Here is a 22,078-nt window from a genome sequence, read left to right on the forward strand (position 1 = left end):
GAAGAGCCCTGCGCAAACTGACACAGCTCGTCAGACGGTGCATTTAGCCGGCAAGTTGCTTTTCCTGCAGGGCTTAGCTGTATGCGTGATCATTCTATCCGAATATTATTGGGAAGCTGGCTCTACAGTGGTCTGCAGCAGCTTATCAGTTCTGCTCTACTCTTAAAGGTTTTTGTGTTTAAAAAAAAAATAGTTAGCAATCATGCTATAGCTAGGAAATAGTAAACTTGTGATGAAACGACCAGTGACATGATTGTACACCTAATTGAGCTAAGCCTAAGGTCCAGTGGAAATATAATATTATTAATAAACAAGCAGCTGTAGTCTCTAATTAAGAAATTAACGTACTGTAGGCTTTGAAAGTCATAGGCACGTGAGGAGCCGCAGTCATCTGAAGAGACACCGCCGCCGGTGCAGGCAGTCCAAGCGAAGCGGCATTCAGTTACTGCTGCCACCTCACCACACCTGCACATTCGACGTCTCGAGCACCTGGCTCGCGCGTTCTGCACGTTCCGGGGCGACGTTCGACCGCTGACGAGGGGGGGCGTTAAAGGAATGTGCAGGTGAACAACATCCGATAGCGCGGCGTGCGACTACCAACCGGCCAGGTGCTTCTGCTGTCTGAGACGGACGGACGGACAGCTGCGCGCTCGCGAAGGGCCGGAGCGGAGAACGAAAGCGGGGAGTCGGGTTCGACTAAAAGGCGGGGCGAGGCGTGACGTTACATTACACGACACGACACTCCTCACAGCTGTCTCTTCCTCATGATTGTACTTGTTCGTTTGCCGGCGGGTTCCACACGCTCTTCATCCACGGGGCGCTCGTAACAGATTACAACTGACGTGACGGGCTCGGCAACGTGGAGTCCCGTGTAAAAGCAAGAGCAAAAGTGTGCGAGCGGTTTAAATGCTGCGCAGTGCAGAATTGCCTTGGCTGAATAGGTTTATAATAGGTACATTTGATTGGGTGAGAGTGGTGGTGGACGAGTTTGATCCGGAGGTCAGCTCGCCCTCTTCGCCCGTGTGGTGACGCGGAGCGGCGGCGGCGGCGGCGGAGCCCACAGCTCGGCCTCGGCCTCGGGCTCCTAGGCGGGCGGGCTCAGGGATGACGAAGCCCACTGACGCCGGAGAGCCCGCTTCCACGGCGGAGCTCATGAGCCGCTACGTGTCGGCGGAGCGCGGCTACCGGGTCCCCCGGGAGGGCTGGCGAATCTGCCTGGCGCATGAGTTCAAGGAGAAGAGAAAGCCGTTCCAGGCCAGAGACGTGTCCCTGTCCAACGTGAAGAAGCACATCGGCCTAGGAGTGAGGTGAGCGCTTATTGCGCGCGACCCACCCGCCGGCAGATCACATCACATCACATCAGCTGTGACTGGCTCGCGATCGCGCTGCTGGACGCGCTGTGGTCCACGTGTAGCGTGACGACAATGTTGTTTCGCAGGGAATGTTTTTGCATTTTGCACACTCGCAGTGTGAATCTTAAGGGCATCTCATTTTATTTACCTTTGCTAAGTTTTCGGTGCTGCTGATCATGATTTTATTTGCGAGATGCAGCTTTTAGAGGTGCCGAATTCTACTCCTCTGGGCTCACACACTATGACTTCCCGTCTTATGTTCTCGACTGGCACCTGCTGGTTTGCAGGGGGTTCACTGGGTTATGTGTCACTCCACCTGGTAAACCAGGTACTAATGCTTTGACTAAAACCTGCCCAACTCCTGTTGTCGAGAAGCACAGTGTACATGCAAGAAGCGTTTTACATTGAGCTGATTAAATGCAAAGGGATGCATGATTTTGTACTGTTGAAATGAAACATTTCATTTGCTTGTTTAGCAGATGCTTTTCTCCAAAGCCATGTACAATGTTGAAAGTATTGCACTAAACTCCCTGAAATCCTTCACCTTTATGTATCCACCCCGGAGCAATATAACATACATGCAGACGTGTACAAAATAAAGCAAAAAGATCTGTTGACTGTGAAAACATGTAGATTACTAGGTATGTATCCATTTAATCTTTGTACTTTCTGATTGAGGTGGGTGGGGCAACATCATAAAATATGTTGAGCACAGAATTGCTGGTGCTTATTTGCTTCATACTCAGTTTGCTGCTGTAATTCATGCACAGCCTGTTCTGTTGCCACTAACATCTTTAGTGTTTGTGCTTTTCTGGCTGCGTAGTACAATGAGCTGCTCTGTTGGGGCCTCGAGGGGTTAATCGTATTGTAGTCCTGAACGTTAAAGAATACTTTTACGTAGTGCCCAATGTACACCAGAATGAATGTGACTTTGTTGGCAAGCAATTCTTTGAAGAAACAATAGAAGTGACACCAACATAACTCCTAGCTTTCATACAGCTCTGGGTAACCAGGAACACTTTGTTTCAACCCAGCCAGAAGACACATTTCTGCAACATCAAGACCACCCTTGAAGATATCTAGACATCCTGAGCACTTGGTTATAGCCCCATTATTTATACTCAGCTTTCTGTGTACAGGTTCAATGGTGCAAGGAAACCTGTTAGTGTAGCGGGTTGTATTTAAAGAAAACAAACACTTTGTTTCTAATTGTACTGAGCCACATTATTAAATGTCTGTTGGGGTAAACAGACTTGTTTCAGAAAATTTTCTGCACAAATTTGCACCTCAGTAGTGATTGTAAGATTGTTTTAATGATTTTTTTTATTTAATTTGAACACTCAATGTTATAATGTTTGTAAAGTTCAAAGTCTACTAGTTTACTGGACCAATATATGGAAAGATCAGTCCTCCTTGCTGTCACCACCTCTTTAAACAGTATGTAGGTGTGGACCTTGACATGAGAAAGAACTGAGTTAACTGCTCTGCTCCTCAAATGCATCTGAGTTTGCAGAGGACTCCAGTGACTGTCTGAAGTACATATATAAATTACCAAATGCAAATATTAAGCCACATGCTTTGATTGGGGGTTTAACATAAGTTTCTGAAAGCAAAGGTGGGATGTGTTGACAGGTGCTGTTGGCATAGCCTTCCATGTGCAGGAGGTCACAGAGCTGCCTGAGCATGTGCAGCAATGGTGGCCTCCCCTTGGCCTTTAGGGAAAAAACATTTACGTTCTATTCATTTAGCAGATGCTTTTCTCCAATGTGACGTACATCTCAGAGAGAATACAATGTGTTCATTACATTAGCAGAAAGAGACACATAGCTGCAGATGCATGATTCGAAAGTGCAGTTTTGTTTTCACCATATGAACCAATGTTCACACAAGCAGCTGTATAAAACTTTATCAGAATATCCATGATATTACCAGTTCTACTACCAGTAAAATTTCTATGCATTTCCTGCGATAGCGCCTAATGAAGTACATGGTGGTTCTGGTAACTGACTAAGCTGAGTTTTTAACATGGTGTGAAGAAGAAATTGCAGCTTGTGATATTTAGGCAAGTGGGGAGGCCCTCTCAGTTTTTCTGGCAATGCCTCTAGTATTATTCTGTGCATCTAGATGTGAAGTTTCTGGCAGTACTTCAGAGAAATGTTTTTCTGTGCCTGCCTACACCTGTGTTTGCATTTCTCTGCGTATGTCTATTTTTAACCCATTCCTGACTCCTGCAGAAACTCTAAACCTGTCGTCATACTGCAGGTGATGTAGTGTTTAGAATTGTCATTCTGTAATTAAAGGTCCCAAGTTCAAATTCCTATTTCCACTGTAATATGCTTGAGTGAGACACTTCCCCTGAATTACTGCAGCAAAAATTACCCAACTGTGTATAGGGGTAAATAGTTGTGGCTAGCTTAGTCCAGAAAGTTTGACATCGTGAAGACCAGGGTGTCACTAAATACATTACAACACTTTATAGTGATAGTGTTAACTCTGCCCAGAATGATTTTTATCTCTAAGTATGAGTTGACCTCGTAATGAATGTTATTTAACCCCCAAATTGGGGTTTGTCACTCAGCTGAGCTGGAGACAATTCCAGGCTTTATTGTGTGATTCCGGTTTAGACTTGGCTGTTAATCTCTCCTGCTCACCCTGTTGATCAGGCTCTTTTGTGTTCTTCATTTTGTTCACATGATTTGGCTTTTGATGGCGACTGGGGCAATGTTGAGCGGTGGGGCCTATCCAAACAGCAGTTACTGAAGCTATGGAAGAATGTGTCCTGTGTTTGAAAGAGACAGTGTGGACAGTACTCTGCATTGACTGAGTCACTGCAACTACAAAACTGTTTTAATAACAAAATTTGCTGGCTTCTCACTTTATGAACACAATTGTAGCTGGAAGTGTGTTTGTACCTTTATTTTTGGTAGCTGCAAAGTCACTTTAACAAGTCACAATCAAAGCTACATAGTACAGGTGAATTTATTCACATGCTGGATTCTGTAGAAACCATAATTTAAAATTTACACCCTTGTTATAGTTTTTATTTAACTTCAAATACATTACAACTATTTTAAAATTACTGAAAATATAACAAATGTCTCTGCAGTCTTAGTGCTTTTTGCTGACAAATTCATCCAGCAAGGATGTGCAATGTTTGTCAGTTTCTGGCCAATTTCATCATTGCACAGTCAGTAAAACCTTAATTCATTTATTTGTGGGTTAGGTTCTGTTTAATTATAAAAGGATATAACTGTAATAAACAAACATGTGAAGCCATTTAAAAACATTTTAAGTTATTAAAACAGGTTTGAAAAGACTGAACATAAAAATACATTGTTTCCACAAATTTTCATTGTCGATGGACTGGTGTCCCGTTCAGAGTGTACCCTGTCTCTTACCCTATGTTTCTATTATAGGTTCCACACCACCGTGACCCTGAATTGGACAAATGGTGAATTAGTGAATGAAATCAGTAGCTAATGCACATGTATTTTCCACCTTTCCTGTTTTTCACTTGACTAACCATGTAAACCAACCTTCTCCATTCCTGGTCTGTGTAATTGCAGGTATCTGAAATGGTGGTACAGGAAGACCCAGGTGGAGAAGAAGGCCCCTTTCATTGACATGTTCCGTGCCTTACCTCTTCGGCAGATCTATGGTATGGACATTTTGTGTACTTGTTTATACTGTAGATTTGTCTGTGAATAACACTGAAATATCTCAAACATTTCTGAGCTTCCATTGAGATCAGAGCTATGTGTCCATGAAAGAATCTTGACTCAGAATAAAATTCTCACTTAGGTGCACCTTTAGGTGGAATTGGGGGAGGTACCATCACACGTGGATGGAGAGGGGAGTTCTGTAGGTGGCAATTAAACCCTGGAATGTACCATTATGAAACTGTCATTGCCAACCAGGTATGTATCTGAGCGATGCTGTGGAACTGTGTGCACTCAATAAATTCTTGCGGAAATTTTCTTCCTTGATTTCCTGTGTCATGAATGGATATGCTAATTTTGGCCACTTTTGCGATACATAGACATTGCTCATATCACTGATAACCACTTTTATAGGTCCTCACAAACAAATGTGATCTCTTTTTGAGACTGAGCTGGCTGAGGTTACCTGATGGCTGGGACTGACCTCATCCATTATCCATACCTCCACTGAATTATGCAGAGCCAAAAATTATGTGTGTGTTTTTTTTTTTTTTTAAAATGTGGGGACCGTGACTGTGTGTGGAAGGTTGGCACTGTAGAATAGAATGCTGTTTGCTGGAGGAGGAGGGTACTTGACAAGTTCAGTGCCCTTTTGCTACATTTGGTATTGTGGAGTAGTAAATAGCAGTGTTAGCTCACAGCTCTTGGGCTGTGGGTTTGAATCCAGCCCCAGCTTTGCCTGTTAGCATTTTCTCTTCCTGTTCACAAGCTTCCTTCAGGTGACTCAGGTTTCTCCTTCAGTGCAAAGACATGTTTCATTTGAATTGACAAATCCAAAATTATCTTTGGTATGTGCCTTGGTGAGTTCCTTTTGATGGATTGGTATTCCATCCAGAGCATTGTTCACATTACACCCCAGGCTTTCTAAGATTGGCTCCAGGTCATTGAGACCCTTTACTAGGCTCTACGTTTCTGAAATGGAATGGATTAATACTTCATCCGCACTAATCTCATGTATTTTCTGCTTTTCCCCATCCCCCAGTTCACTGTATGTCTGCGGCGAGGACATCAGACGGTGTACCAGCAAGTACTGTCAGTGGAGCGGCCATCCACCCTGCAAGGTTGGAATTGGGGCTACTGTGGCGAGTATGCCTTTTACCATGCCCTCTACCCCCGGGCTTGGACTGTCTACCATCTGCCAGGCCAGAATGTTACACTCACATGCCGACAGGTGTCTCCTGTCATCCCCCATGACTACAAGGTAATCTGACACATCTTTCATCCCTCCACCGATGGTCTCTCTCTCTCTTCTTTAAAGAGATGCGTCTGTTGGATTCTACTGATTGGCAGAGACTCTGTTGACCCTGGTGGGGATGATTGGAAATGACATGATCCATTATGGGTCATGTGCATTTCAAAGATGATATTGTTGATGTCAACATTTTTTAGCTTTTGGTTTGACACCTGTGTTACTGAAAATTGCAAGGAAGTTTTAGTACGCATGTATGGTTTTTGAGACTTACTGAATAGAACATTTTAACCAGTTGCCAAATTAATATATCTGCTGTGCTCACTTTGTGGTATGTGGCTTAATTTAAGAGTTATCTATCTGTAATTTAACAGTATAAGTTTCCCTGCTCAGATGGTTTGTACAGAAAATACTAAATATCCTGGTAATGTATATTGGTGCACCATGTAATGTTGGTGCTTCATAGAAAGCATGGAAGACAGCAATGGTAAACTATGTCCATACCCTCTTTCCATGGAAACCATACAAGTGGTCACAGAGTTGACTTAGACTTGATGGCACTTTGCCTTACCTTACAATAATGTAAATTGCACACTTTTTTTCAATTCCTGTGATCTTCCCTCTAGGACTCTTGTCTCCCAGTGGCAGTTCTGATATGGGACATTGAGAACAAGAATGACTATCCTTTAGACGTGTCCATCATGTTCACCATGACCAATGGCTCGGGCCATAAGGATGACAAAAGTGGGGGCCACTGGAACGAACCATTCCATTTGGAGAAACAGGGGGAATCTGTGTCAGGTGTACTGCTGCACCACTGCACCCCCATCAACCCTTACACTCTATGCATTGCTGCCCGAGAGCAGGTGAGACACCGGCAGCCATGACTTGAGGTGTCTGTATTAAGTGAATTTGTAGTTTCCACTAACAGTCAGTTTAGTCAATTATACAGTCTCAGGTTTATAAGGTATTTGCTATGTGGAGCCATCCAAATAACAAACATTATTGTAAGACTTGCCACTTACTGTAATGACAGTGGCAAATGTGTGATAAAATGTAGTAGAATGCGGAACTTTTATGTTCTGGTTTTTCTGTGTGTCTCAGCCTGACAGAGAGATTAGCTATCAAACAGCATTCCTCCCCAAAGGAACCTGTGAGACGCTCTGGTCTGACCTCATCTCTGATGGACGTCTTGATTCCCCTACAGGTAGGATTTTAAAGAAATTTTTCATTCTTTAGAAAATGTCATGCTGTAGAGGTGATGGTGTTAGTAAGTACATTCACTTTTGCATTTATTGTTTTACATTTCATTACGCTGTAGTTTACACTGATTCATCAGTTATTAAAACTTTGGTTGATCTGATTTTGTGATCTGTGCAGATAGGATGATCTAGTAATGAAATGGACAGAACAGCTTTTTCTAATCACTCCCACCTCCAACATGTGGGCACACCACAGGCTCTAGCCCCCCCACTCAGAAGGGAGAGAAGGTGGCAGCAGCATTGGCAGTAAGCTGCCTAGTCCCTGCCCAGGGACACAACAGCATGGAGTTCAGCCTTGCCTGGGACATGCCCAGAATCACCTTTGGTTCGCGTGAGAGAGCACACATCAGGTATACACATTTCTCCTCTGCTATTATTACTATTGCTTTGTTAATGTTATTTTATTACTGTTGTTATTGATGATGCTGAAAGATTTTGATGGTGACAGTAATGGTATAAGAGTGTGTGTGTGTACACACACTATAATGGTATAGGGAAAGCTTTAAGGTAAATATGTACAACCTTATATGTTACATACTAAATCTGTTAAGTAATACAGATGAATTTGACATCTGTGTGACTTTCTGCATTGCATGTAATGTATCTTAGGTGAATTGGAGCTCACTTCAAGTTTTGTAATATGGGTTTCGGCAACATAGATAATTGTGTTTATCTGTAGCAGTATTACAGTATATCATACAATGATCTTTAAAATTGGTAACTGATTCATCCATAGACAAAGTTGTGTAACCAGTGTGAACTGCATTGTCTTGAAAGCTGTGATCTTATTAACCCCCTTTTTATTCTAAAAGGTTGCATAGAGCTTCTTTACTGCAAACATAACATGCCCGCTCACTCGACTCTTAATGGTATGCTGTGGTGCAGGGTTTCTGCTTTGCTACTTATGCCTGCTAGGCCTCAGGCTCATTCTAATTCAATGTTATTGACCTGAGATTCCTGACAGACAGATGGCAGTGAGGAAAACTATGGTTTCCTTGGCTTACGGATGCATGACATTCAGTTTTGTATGTACTGTAGCTCACTTGTTAATCTTGAAATTCAGGAATGTTCTGAGTTACTGGTTCTTCTCTGTGTGAAGTGTTCCTTCATTCCAGAAGGATTATACCCAGTTACAGAATTTGAATGAGTACTAGTTGGTTCATTTACAGCTTGTATGGCTAGAGAGAACTTTGCTTTTGGAGCTCTTTAGTGACATGCTTCCTTGATATTAGTAGCTTGTGACTATTTTGCTGTTTCACAATATTGTTCGTAAAGGTGTTTTTGGTGTGTTTTTGGCATCAAGGTATCTGCAGTATTTCTACTGGTGTTTTGTATTTAGCATGTTTACAGAAGGCTTATGTTGTACAGTGTTCAGCATTCTCAAATTGGCTTGCATTGGTTAACTTTGTTTGTATTCAGTGTATGTATATGTGTGCTACAGGAGATACACACGTTTCTTTGGAAGTCAGGGTGACTCTGCATCCTCTCTCTGTCATTATGGCCTCACTCACTACCAAGACTGGGAAACAAGGATTGAGGCATGGCAAACACCCATACTGGAAGACAGGTATCCATTGACTCACTGTCAACCCGTACCACTCCTGGTAGACATTCACAGTTACTCCTCTTAGGAAATATGTACTCTACTGTCCCCTCTAGCAATTCATACTTAGTAACAGACACACTGATGCATATCCTTTACAACCTGGGATGTTTTGGACAGGCACCGTTTTCTCTCTCACAGCTCCCTGCCTTCTTGGTACAAATCGGCACTCTTCAATGAATTGTATTTCCTGGTGGATGGTGGCACCGTGTGGGTAGAGCTTGCTGAGGATGCTGATATCACTGGGAGTCAGAGCTGTGAGTATGGGGGGCTGCCAGCCCAGCCGTCCGTCATCAAGGAGTACGGACGCTTTGCCTATCTGGAAGGTGAGTGCATCACTGGGTCGCCTTTTTATGTTTGTGTTTATCTGTCTCTCTGTCAAAATGATTTTTTTTTTTTTTTGTATTGGGCGTATTCACACTTATCCTCTGTCACTACAATAGAATGTCCAGGATCGGTGGATAGTCATTGGTACTTGGACTACCAGGGGTTTATTTTTCTCCCTTTGTGATTGGGATTTTGTTTTTCTTCACCACCATTCCCACATGCCTTACTGTATTCTATGAAATTGAGTGTTCTCAAAAAATGAGTTGAATAGAATATTATGTTCATTCAGTTATGATCACAAAGGTATCATGACCAACTTGAACTCAGTTTATCTGTGCAATATGGAGGCTCTAAATGCTGTAAGTCAGTGAGAGGAGCTCTCCGTCTCTTTCTGTGTGGAGTGCATGTGTTCATGAGTCCTTATCACCATAATGAGCAGCCGAGTTTCTCTGTCTCCAGGCCAGGAATACAGGATGTACAATACGTACGACGTGCACTTCTATGCTTCTTTTGCCCTCATCATGCTGTGGCCAAAGCTAGCACTCAGCTTGCAGTATGACATAGGTGAGCAACTCTATGTAACACAAAGGCTGTTGGGAGACTGTACTGCGATCTGTATATGAATAGTTTCTAGCTAATGTACTCCATCTTTGACTGTTGCTCTAAACGAGTGAAAGCAACTATAGAAGATCTTTTAAAAGAAAGAAACAAATGCCTGAAATACTAGTAAACGGATGATGTTGAATGAATGTACAGTGGACTACTTCAAGCTGTTTCTAAATTTTGGCTCTGAATCTTTCTCACCTGCTTAGCTGGCTGTGTGGTTCAGCAAGACCTTACAGAGAGACTTAATCTAATGAGTGGTCAGTATTCCCCAGTTAAGACCCGAAATGTGGTTCCACATGACATTGGGGACCCTGGTAGGTCTGATTTTCATCCATTGTCTTTTTCCACCAGTCTAGGGGAAACTACAACCCCTGGCAAAAATTATGGACTCACCACACTTTGAGGATGTTCACACAGCTTTTTTTTTTTTTTTTTTTTACATTGTAGCAAATAAACAAATCATAGAGAGAACACAAAACAATTTTTAATAGCTGAATATTCTGGGTTCATTAAACATACATCAAACTAAATTATTTTACTTAATGGTAGGGTGGAGTGGTGGCGCAGTGGGTTGGACCGGGTCCTACTCTCCAGTGGGTCTGTGCCTTGTGACGGACTGGCATCCCGTCCTGGGTGTGTCCCCTCCCCTTCCAGCCTTGCACCGTCTGTTGCTGGGTTAGGCTTCGGTTCCCCGCGACCCCGTATGGGACAAGCGATTCAGAAAGTGTGTGTGTGTGTGTGTGTGTGTGTGTGTGTGTGTGTGTGTGTGTGATTGATGGCATTTTTCATTTCCCCCCCCCCCAATCAAGTAGAAGAGAAAATTGTGAAATCACTCAATGTTAAGTAAAAAAAAAAATTATGGAATCACTTGGTATTTGCATTTTTAACACAAGTCAAAAAATGCAAATTAGTCTGCAGTTAAAAGAGAGAGCTTACTGAGCTTAACGAGCTGTTGGACTTGACTAATTGAAAGGAAACATGGCCCCAACAAGATTGTTCTCAATAGAAACAATGGAAAAGATGATAAAACTTCTTCAAGAAGGAAATCCAACACGGAGTGTGGCAAAAGAAGTTGGTTGTTCCCAGTCAGCTGTGTCTAAAATTTAGTGCAAGTATAAACAAAATGAGACGGTAATAAAAGGAAAACATACAGGAAGACATCAAAGCGTCAGGATAGAAAACTCAAAGCAATATGCCTTGAAAATAGAAAATGCACAACAAAACAAATGGGCGGAAACTGGAGTCAATGTTTGTGACAGAACTGTAAGAAATTGGCTGAAAGAAATGGGACTCGCATGTAGAAAAGCCAAACGAAAACCAGCACTAACACCTAAACAGAGGAAAACAAGGTTACAGTGGGCTGAAGAGAAACAATCATGGAGTGTGGATGACTGGATGAAAGTGATATTCAGTGATGAATCATAAATCTGCATTGGCCGAGGCGATGATGCTGGAACTTTTGTCTGGTGCCGTTCTAATGAAACATATAAAGATGACTGCCTCAAGAAAACAAATTTCCCTAGTCATTTATGATATGGGGTTGCATGTCAGGTGAGATGGCAATCATGACCTCAACAGTCAATGCCCAGGTGTTCATTGAAATTTTGGACACTTTTCTTATTGCATGAATAGAAAATAGGTTTGGTGATGAAGTAATTTTTCAGGATGATAATGCATCTTACCACAGAGCAGAGTGTTAAAGCTTTTCTTCAGGAAAGGCATATCAACTCAATGACATGGCCAGCAAACAGTCCCGATCTCAATCCGATTGAAAATTTATGGTGGAAATTGGGGGGGGGGGGAAAACTGGTCGATGACAAGGCTCCATCCTGCAAAGCTGATCTGTTAACGGCTATTCGAGAAAGTTGGAACCAGATTGATGAAGAATATTGTTTTTCCTTAGTGAAGTCAATGCCTCAGAGAATCCAGGCCATCGTGAAAGCCCAAGGAAGAACGACAGAGTATTGATTTTGTTTTGTTGATGATTCCATAATTTTTTCCTCTACTTGATTTGGGGGGGGGGGGGGAATTACCATTAAAGTAATTTAATTTGTTTGAGGTATGTTCAACAAAGCCAGAATGTCCAGCTATTAAACAAAAAATGTTTTGTGTTGTATCTGTGATTTGTTTGTTTGCTATGAAGTAAAAAAAAGTTGGGTAAACATGCTCAAAGTGTAGTGATTCCATCATTTTTGCCAGGGGTTGTAGTACTCTCTGTACACTTGTTTGTCCTCCTTGGCATACTGTTTATTCTTTCAAAATGCAAAAACAGTTTCCCCAGACCCTAGCCTGATTTACCAGAATAAACAAACCTATAATTAATGAAAAATTTTTCATAGTCTATAATAAAGTTTTATTTATTCAGCTGATGCCTTTTTGTCCAAAGGCAATGTACTGGGATGGTTTATGCAATGCCACAAGTGTTTACATATAATTTAAATGCTCTCATTGGTTTACCTACATTCAGTAAAATCAGTGACTAGAGAAATTTTCTTGTGCCAAAATATTTTAGTGCAGGTCTATAGCTTTTAATCTAAAAGTAATGTTAAAGATGGAGCATGATTTTAGAGGTAGCACAGTAAACTGGTGAAGAGTGGAGTGAAGCTGCTCAAGGTTGATGTGCAGGATGCCCTCCCTCTCAGATGACGAGCCCTGGCTGCGTGTCAATGCATACCTGATTCATGACACAGCCAACTGGAAGGACCTGAACCTGAAGTTTGTGTTACACGTCTACCGGGACTTCTACCTGACGCAGGACAAGCAGTATTTGGAGGACATGTGGCCTATCTGCCAGGTGAGTTGCATGACCCCCCCCTCACTTTTATTGCCAGCCATTTTAAACATTAGTTTAACCTTTATAAGTCAGTGCTCTTATTCAAAGACATATTTTTCCTAAAACCAGTGTTTTGGACCTTTTGGCTTTTACAAAGGTTCATACTCATTGCTTTCATTTCAGCTTGAGTTCTTAACCATTACTGTCCCCTGTTGACTGCTCCAGCATTTGTTTCCTGTGATCTATTTAGCACACAAAGGTGATGAGCAATATGTGCTCCTCATAGGTTGTGATGGACTCAGAGATGAAATTTGACCGAGATGGGGATGGGCTGATTGAAAATTCAGGCTTCGCTGACCAGACTTACGATGGCTGGACTGTTACAGGACCCAGGTGAGAGGTTAGGGGAGTAGTAAGGCAGTTGTTAAACTCAAGAGCAGGCCTCTTTCCTACACTTGAGCAGAAAAGGGAAACGGAAACCTATATTCTCATGTACTGTACTTTCAGAGTCCAGGTTGCTTTTTCTGGAAGTTTCTGGTCTTCCTCAAGGGTTAATACTAATCCTAAGATGGAGATGTGAAAAGTGTCCAAAGGTCACAAGAAGAAAAATATTTTAACACCCTTCTCACTTATACCTCATATCTTTCCATGGCCTTTCAGTTGCTAGTGTGTGCTTTCAAAACAGTTTAACCCTTTCTCAGCTAATATTTTGATGCTTTTCTTAAAATTTACATAAAATAGAATTTCATAACTAAAGTTATGTGCAGAAACACTGTTTGTAATGATAACATCAAAGAGCACATTTAAAGATTTCAGAATCCCAACGAGCTACCCTTTGACCCTGCCCCATCTGTCTTACAGTGCATACTGTGGGGGGCTGTGGTTGGCTTCTGTTTGCGTGATGTGCAAGATGGCACGGCTGATGGATAATAACTCCGTCTATCATCGCTACAAAGACATTTTGGACAGGGGGAGTGCTGCATTTGACAGTTTGCTGTGGAACGGTGAGATGGGGTGGGGGTCTGAAAATTAATAGGACTGAGTGACACGGGTGGTTCTGAGGCAGAAAAGGCAAGGCAGTGCTGCACTTGCATACTGTTGGAATGGATTCATTTCTTTAAAATGTATATGAATGCCATTTGTAAATCTGTCCATTATTGCACACCCTACATAATTTGGTTAGCTAATGCTGTTTTGCCACCAATCTTTACCAAGCTGGATATTTATACAAAGAACAAGGATGTGTCTTTCACATAGTTATTAACAGTAGTCACCCCCTCCTAGGATTTAAGTGTAACCCAGTTCCTTTACTTATGACTATACCAAACTCTTTATTACCAGTTCTTTCATTGGAAAAATTACTCTTTGGCACAGCATGATGGTACTGCTAGGGTGGGGCCAATGCAACTTTGTGTAGGACAAGCCGTTATAGATAATGAATGGATGTACAATTAGATCTTAAGTTTTATGTGCAATTTTTCTATTTTGCTGTGACTCAACTTGCTAGCTGTCTAGAATTGTAGAATAATAGCTAAATCTTTATGCAGCCATTCATGCGACACATACTGGTTCAAATGGCGGGGTGTGACAATTTAACTGTACTTCAGAGTCATATGTCTGCATCCAAGTCTCTCCTTCTGTTGAAATGAACTAATTGTATTTCTCTGAGATGTGTCACTTTGGAGAAATCTAAATAAGAAGGAATGGGTTAATATCCAAAAATCGTATAATTCGTACTATTACCTTCAATGCATTATTTAAATCCCACTTGAGTATTTGCAGATATTTTCCTTTGTTTGGTTTAATTTTAAAATATGCAGCAATTCATATAATCATATTTTTATGTTCCATGAGTGAAAATTCAGAAGTTTAACATTCTGTAGAATCAGCAGGCATGTTTATTGCTGCATTGAATTTAAATTTCAGAGACCCTTTTCTCCAAAGCGACTTCCAATGAACTTTGTGTAGTGTTATCAGCCCACACCTTATTCACCAAGGTGACTTACACTGCTAGATACACTACTTACACTCGCTCACTTACCAGTGAAACACTTTCTCTGTCACGCTCACTCTCTATCGCTCTCACTCACACACATACAGTGTGTGATCTTAGGGTCACCAATCTGCCTGAATAGCATGTCTTTGGACAGTGGGAGGAAACCCATGCAGACACAGAGAGTACGTGCAAACTCCACAAGACTAAGTCGAGCTCAAACCTATATCCTCTTGCATCACCCAGGCTCTGTGAGATAGCAACGCTACTCCCTGTGCCACCGTTCCGCTCATAAATTATGAAGCATCTGCTAAATGAATAAATTTACCTTTATTCATTTAGAATATGCCTTTGTCCAAAGGATTAGGAGTAGGTAGTACTAGTATTTAGCCCACACCTTTCACCCAAGGTGACTTACAATGCTAGACATATTATAGACGAGTCTCGCGCGCGCGCACACACACACAATGGGCGACTGAGTGTCAAATTTACTTTAAAGTGTGTCTTTGGACTGTAGGAGGAAACCCTTATGGTTAGGGTTCTCAAAGGGAGACCCCTGCAAACTCCACATAGACGGAACAGGAATTGAACTCATGTCCACTTGCATCGCTCCAGCACTGTGAAAGAACAGCGCTACTTGCTGGGCCTCTTGTGAATTCCTTGGCGCTTAAAATCCAGTGTCCTTTTTAAAGCTTTGCTAGAGAAATGCAAGATAATTTGCATGCTGTGCATATGACTTAAGACCCTCCAGACGTCTTGTTTGTTCTCTTTGCTGGGAAAAAGAATCTGGGTTTGGACAATGACCAGCTGAGTAGATTAAGCTTACAAAATGTTTTTTGCGCACATGGCTTTGATGTTTATGAGGGGGGAGAAACCTTCAGAGAGTGAAAGTTTGTTCACACAGTTTGGATGTATAATTATGAAACGCTTCTAATGCTGAAAAATGCATACTTTGTCACTTTACTGCCTACTGGTTAACATTTATATTTATTCATTTACCAGGTGCTTTTCTCCAAAGCAAAATACATCTCAGGGAACAATTGAGTGCATTTACATTTATTCATTCATTCATTTCATTAACAGAAGGAGAGATTTGGATGCAGACACATGCTTTTAGAATAGTCAGTTTCACTTTCCACCACATGAACCAATGTACATTACACGAGTTGCTGTATAAATACTTTTCCATCATTGAACAAATTCTTGAAAAATTAAACATGCGTTTATAAAGGACCTACGAGATTGGTTGCCTGAATTTTTATTAGAAAATCCCTTGAAGTTCATAATTTGTGTCACTTTGTAGAGTCCCACTAAGAGTTGGCTCCATAGAGTTCAGACCTGTATATTATGTTTTAAGTATAAGGAGCTATGATATAAGGACAGCTGGTAGCGTAGTGGTTAGAGCTGCTGCCTTTGGCTCTAAAGGTCACAGGTTTGATCCCCACCTCTGGATGTAGTACCCTTGAGCAAGGTACTTGTGCTAAATTGCTCTAATATAATTATTCAGCTGCATAAATGGGTAAATAATTTTAAGGTTGTGATAATTGTAACCTTAACATTGTAAGTCACTTTGGATAAAAGCATCAGCTAAATGAATAAAAGTAAATTCAGGTTGGCCTTAATTTACGACAGGGTTACGTTCCGCAAAACCCATCATAAGTCAAATATCCTAAATCAAAAATGCATTTAATACACCCCTCTGCGTGGCAGAATGGAAGAGAGTATCGCTTGTCCGGGAAAAAATTCGAAGTACTACTGAATGTCTATCACTAGCTCACCATTGTAAAGTCAAAAAAATTGTAAGTCAAACCATCATAAATCGGGGGCCACCTGTATAAGATTCCCCCCTCCCTTAATGCTATGGTTGATTTGAAGTTCGTTTATTCTAAAGCCCTGTTTTTCTTGCGATAGGTCAGTATTATAATTATGACAGCAGTGGACGGGAACTGTCCAGCAGCGTCATGTCTGACCAATGTGCAGGTCAATGGCTCCTTCGTGCATCTGGCCTTGGAGAGGGTGAATATCAGGTTTGTGCCAAACAATTGACAGTGAAGTTTCTTGCACTCACTGGCATGACTTTCAGAGAATATTAGAATGCCATGATGTAAAAACCTCACTTCTTTCTCCCACCAGGCTTTCCCAGTAGACAAGGTACGCCGTGCCCTGAAGTCAGTGTTTGAACTGAATGTGCAGGGCTTTGCCAGGGGCCAGATGGGGGCTGTCAATGGGATGCGCCCAGAGGGTGTGCCTGACCGTTCCAGTGTCCAGTCAGATGAAGTGTGGGTAGGGGTGGTGTATGGACTTGCTGCCACTATGATTCATGAGGTGAGTGATCTTTGACATTCAGAAGTCTTATTTAATCTAGAATGCCCAGGAGGGGTGGGTAGCCACTGGCCCTGAAATGCCCAGAGGTGTTTTTTCTCCTCCCTCGATTTTCAGTTGGGAGTTTTTGTTCCTCTCCTCCATGGCCAGTAGGCATACTTATAGCTCTGTAAAACTATTATGTAATGATAGCATTATCACTCATCATAGACCCAAACATTTCTGCTGCAGTCATAATCTGATGTATCCTTTTCTCAACTCCTTCATCCCATTTCAATTTCTCCATGAGTGTCTGCAACTGTCAGTCTGCTGTGAAGAAAGCTGACTTTATCCTGGCTAACCCTCCCACCTCTTACTCAGTCTCTTGGCTTTGAATGAAATGTGAAAATGCAGCCACTCCCGCAGTCCTCATCACCACCCCCTCCTGTCACACCCTTTGCCTCTGTGGTAGATGTAGAGGCATACGCCTGCTCAACCCTCCCCAGTGGGAATATTTTGTTCTCTTTCTGCATGTTGCTAAGCTGTTATCCTTTGTCTTCATTACTGCCTCAGTGACACTCTTAGTGGTCATTCTCCATCATGTGGCTGGCTGTTTCCAGGATGACCTTGATGTCTTGAGTTCCTTCCCTGTGATCAGTAGTCCTCTGATGCTTTTGGGTGACTTCTGCTTACATGCTGACATTCATGCAACCTCCTCCTTTCACTCCTGCAGTCAAGTCAGTTTCTTTCAACCAATGTTCATCACATGAGTAGCTGCATAAAACTTTATCTAAGTATCCATAATTTCAAATCACCTTCCTAGTAAATTTTTTTGGATAGATATATATATATATATAATATATATTACACACACACGTTTACGTTACACTACATTACAGGAGTAGCTTTGTAAAGGTTTATCTAGGCATGATCTTAAAGTTATAGTGCATGAACACTTACACCATATCTGAACTTAACAGATGATGGGCAATGTGAGTCTGGAAGAGGTGAGTTTTAAGACCCTTTTTAAATGTGGACAGAGTTTTGGCAGTTCTGAGTGAGAGGAGATAGTTCCACCACAACAGAGCCAGAACAGAAAACCTCCATGCCTTACTTTTCGTACATGGGACCACCAAGCAGGCAGATGAAGACATAGCAGTCTTGTTGGGGTGTAGCGGTTGATCAAGTCTTGTAAATAGCTGGGGGCAGTTCTTTTGATGCTTTTGTAGGCAATGACCAGGATCTTAAATTTGATCTGGGCACTTGGGACAAGCAGTTTCTGACTCTGTGTGTGTGTGTGTGTGTGTGTGTGTGTGTGTGTGTGTGTGTGTGTGTGAACTTGAAGTGACAAAGTGATTTAATATAGCTATAGAAAGCCAGTGCAGAGAAACAAGTAGAGGAGATGCATGCGATCACTTCAGCAAGTCACACACAGCTCAGGCAACAGCATTCTGTATCAGCTGTAAAGGTTTGATGGCAGTAGCAAGAAGGTCAGACAGGAGAGAGTTACAGTATCCAGACAGGATTTCATCATGGCCTGGAAAAGTAGTTGAACAGAGTCAGTTGTGAGGTAAGGACGGATCCTGTGGCTGTTATGCAGGATGTATCTGCAGGTCTGGGTTGTGGCTTTGAGGTGCTGAGAGAAAGATCAAATTAAATCACTTTGTCACTTCAAGTTCACACACACATTGTCAGAAACCGCTTGTCCCAAGTGGGGTCACGGCGACACCCGGCAACACAGGGCGCAAGGCTGGAGGAGGAGGGGACAGACCCTGGATGGGACGCTGTTCCAACGCAAGGCACCCTAAGTAGGACTCGAACCCCAGACCCGCCAGAGAGCGAGACCCAGCCAAGCCCGCTGTGCCCCCCATACTTCGTTTAAATTGTTTTTTTTAATCGTCATTCCTCTATATAGCTTGTATACAGTGGAACGAAATGATGTTTCTCCAGAGACCATGGTGGTGCAACATAGAGTATAAGACAGTATAAAAAAAAAAAAAAAGTGGACAGGACATGGGTGCAGACATGGGCTGTGAACTGCAGGCAGTTGTAATATAGGAGTCGCTTCACCATAACCACAAGTGTACAGGTGGTGAAAATCTTTGGTGCATTCTCTGCAGCTGTGCGCAGCATAAGTTGCAAGTATACACACCACAAATATACACAATAAACACCTGTACCATATGTACAATATACATGTAGGACTCAATGTACAGATAATATGCAATACACATGTAATATGTAGTTCAGTATGCATTCAGTTTCTGACAGTGGCTTGAATTTGGAGAGCATGACTTCACAAGGAGGTCGAGCACGAATTGGGCAGGATGATGGTGAGAACTTGTCCGTAATTGCATTGACTTTGTCTCTGAAAAACAAAGCAAGGTCATCGGCAAACTCTCTGTGCACATGTGCATGTTATGCATGCTGTTTTAGAACAGTAACATCAGACAGATACTTTATCATATGGCTATTTATAAAATGCACTTTAGTTTTCTATGACTTGTATGTCACTTTGGAGAAGTCTGCTAAATAAGTGTAAATGCAAGTAAAAATAATGCAGTTTTAGAGCAATAGTACAGTATCGTTCTATATTAACATGAAAAATATGTATGGCTAAAATTATTGCGGAAACTCATCTAAAGCTCTGTTAAGATAATTTTATTCGGTACATTTTTTTATACTGTTCCATTCCCTATAAGTTGTCTTTGGGGCTTAGAATACAAATACAAATAGAACTCCTAATGTAGTTGTGGTCGACATCAAACTCTTTGACTGTTCCTCTTGGGCAACCTAACACCTTATAATAATAAGTGTTTTATGATAAACCAGTGACTTCTGGAATGCCTATGTGGTCTTTTAATTTTAATATGGATCTATATTTGCCACAAGTAACACAAAAACAGTGGAAGAGTGCTAACTGTTTGGGGAAGTTTGAAGATGTGTTTGAAAGCATCTAGTTATTTGTGTCTCTTACTATATTCTGCTCTAATCCCATCCCCTTTTTTCTAGGGTATGCTGGAGGAGGGCTTTCGCACAGCTGAGGGCTGTTACCGCACAGTTTGGGAGCAGCTTGGGATGGCATTCCAGACTCCTGAGGCCTACTGTGAAAAAGGCATTTTCCGTTCCCTGGCATACATGCGTCCCCTAAGTATTTGGGCCATGCAGCTTGCACTGGACTCGCGACGGTGTAATGGTAGTGTTACAGAGGGTGAACCTGTTGAGGCTGCCTCACCTCCAGAGGCTCACTGATAGACCTGCATTTAGGGTGATACCAGGTGTACTCTGTTTAGTTTCACAAGAAGTAGAACTTAGCAACACTTCACTGTTGTTATAAGTGAAGTCTCTGTGTACTGAAAGTTTTATCATCAGAGTGATAACTGGAGGAATTCATGGACTTGCTATTGTCATGTACTGCCTTGCTATAAGTTATAGATGTCTGTGACATGCACTGACTTACAGGTGAAGAGTTTAAGACTGAAAGTAAACATTTTTAAAAAATTACATCTGGAAAATTTTGCAAAGATTATGCATTATGAATGGCTTTATGTTGATTCCTAATTTTCATTTACCGTACCACAAATATAAAATACATTGTCCAAAGGTAAACCTTTGTAACAATCAATGTAATAACTGACAATAAATGGCTATGAAAGTGACTTATGGTTACAGTTTCATGTAGTGGTTCTAAAAGATGTTTGTTTTCTAGGTTAGGTCTTAAATGTATAGTGATTCACTGTGTGCAGTTCTGATAAATCTAGCATGGTACCCACATCAGATGAAGTTCTGTTTAATACCTGGATTAATAACAGAATAAACTACAGCTTTAGGAGACAAAATCTGCAGTTTTCAATGCATCAATGCTTGAAAATCCCCTGATGTTAAAGGGGAACTGTAACATTTATTCAAATATTACTCATGAAAAGAAATGAAATAAAATTCATGATTTCCAATGAAAAGAAATCGTGTCAAGTCAAGGGGGTGTCGACACATGGTAGTTTCTTGTTCTCAGGGAACTGTGGCTTGCTGTCAGTAGTGGTGCAGTTGGCCTGCGTGTGTAATCTCTGGGTTTTGTAAGTCACTCTTGGGGCCCTCACTGCCAGGGAAATGGGTTAAACGGGGCAAGCTCCTCCTCACCTCCAAGCTGGGTAAAGTAACTCAGGATCAGGGTTCAGACTAGCAGCCTCTAGGTTTAAAGTCGCTAACCCCAACTACAACACTTCTGACTGTCCCATAAAAAAATCCAGAAGCAAAGTAACCAAATAAGAAATGGAAATAGCGCAGTCGGGGGGATCCCCAGCGGTTCGCAGGCCAACTGTGAGATATAATCCCTCCAGCAGGTCCTGGGCCGACCTCGGGGCCTTGTCCCAGTTGGCCGTGCCTGGTATACCTCCAAAGGGAGGCGTAGGATGCCCGAACCACTTCAACTGGCTCCTCTCAATGTGGAGGAGTAGCGGCTCTACTCTGAGTTCTTCCCGAATGTCTGAACTCCTCATCCTGTCACGGAGAGTGAGTCCCAACACCCTGTGGCGAAAACTCATTTCAGCCACTTGTATCCATGATCTTATTCTTTCAGTCGTTACCCGAGGTTCATGGCCATAGGTGAGGGTAGGGGCGTAAATCGACTGGTAAATGGAGAGCTTCGCCTTATGGCTCAGCTCCCTCTTCACCACTACAGTCCAGTACAGCGACCACATTACTGCTGCTGCTGCTTCCAGTCTGCAGCCCATCTCATGCTCCCTTCTCCCCTCACTCGTGAACAAGACCCCAAGATACTTAAACTCCTCCACCTGGGGCAAATTCTCTCCCCTTACCTGGAGGGGGCATGCAATCCTTTTCTGTGAGAGAACCATGGATTCAGACTTTGAGGTGCTGATCCTCATCCTGACTGCTTCATACCTGGCTGCAAACCATTCCAGTGCGTATTGGAGGCAACCATGTGACGGTGCCAAA

General features: G+C 42.2%; 1 protein-coding gene across 1 annotated transcript; it reads left to right on the forward strand.

The window, feature by feature from the left end:
- The first annotated feature begins 29 nt into the window (after positions 1–29).
- Positions 30–21,009, forward strand: gba2 (glucosidase, beta (bile acid) 2). The gene is made up of 17 exons (XM_018735369.2): positions 30–1,307; positions 4,919–5,010; positions 5,154–5,269; positions 6,054–6,272; positions 6,887–7,126; positions 7,365–7,467; positions 7,719–7,872; positions 8,964–9,089; positions 9,267–9,451; positions 9,912–10,016; positions 10,265–10,372; positions 12,701–12,852; positions 13,118–13,224; positions 13,693–13,835; positions 16,736–16,851; positions 16,958–17,149; positions 20,138–21,009. The coding sequence occupies exons 1-17, from the start codon at positions 1,105–1,107 to the stop codon at positions 20,375–20,377; spliced, it is 2,601 nt and encodes an 866-aa protein (XP_018590885.1). The 5' UTR covers positions 30–1,104; the 3' UTR covers positions 20,378–21,009.
- Positions 21,010–22,078: the final 1,069 nt, after the last annotated feature.

The sequence above is a fragment of the Scleropages formosus genome, chromosome 11 (genome assembly GCF_900964775.1).
Source record: "Scleropages formosus chromosome 11, fSclFor1.1, whole genome shotgun sequence".
Classification (NCBI taxonomy): Eukaryota; Metazoa; Chordata; class Actinopteri; order Osteoglossiformes; family Osteoglossidae; genus Scleropages; species Scleropages formosus.

Bases quoted from the DNA above. Each gene is read 5' to 3' on its own strand.
- gba2 (XM_018735369.2), top strand. From the start codon at position 1,105: ATGACGAAGCCCACTGACGCCGGAGAGCCCGCTTCCACGGCGGAGCTC. The intron at 1,308-4,918 runs GTGAGCGCTTAT...GTGTAATTGCAG, and splicing joins CACATCGGCCTAGGAGTGAG to GTATCTGAAATGGTGGTACA. The intron at 9,452-9,911 runs GTGAGTGCATCA...CTCTGTCTCCAG, and splicing joins ACGCTTTGCCTATCTGGAAG to GCCAGGAATACAGGATGTAC.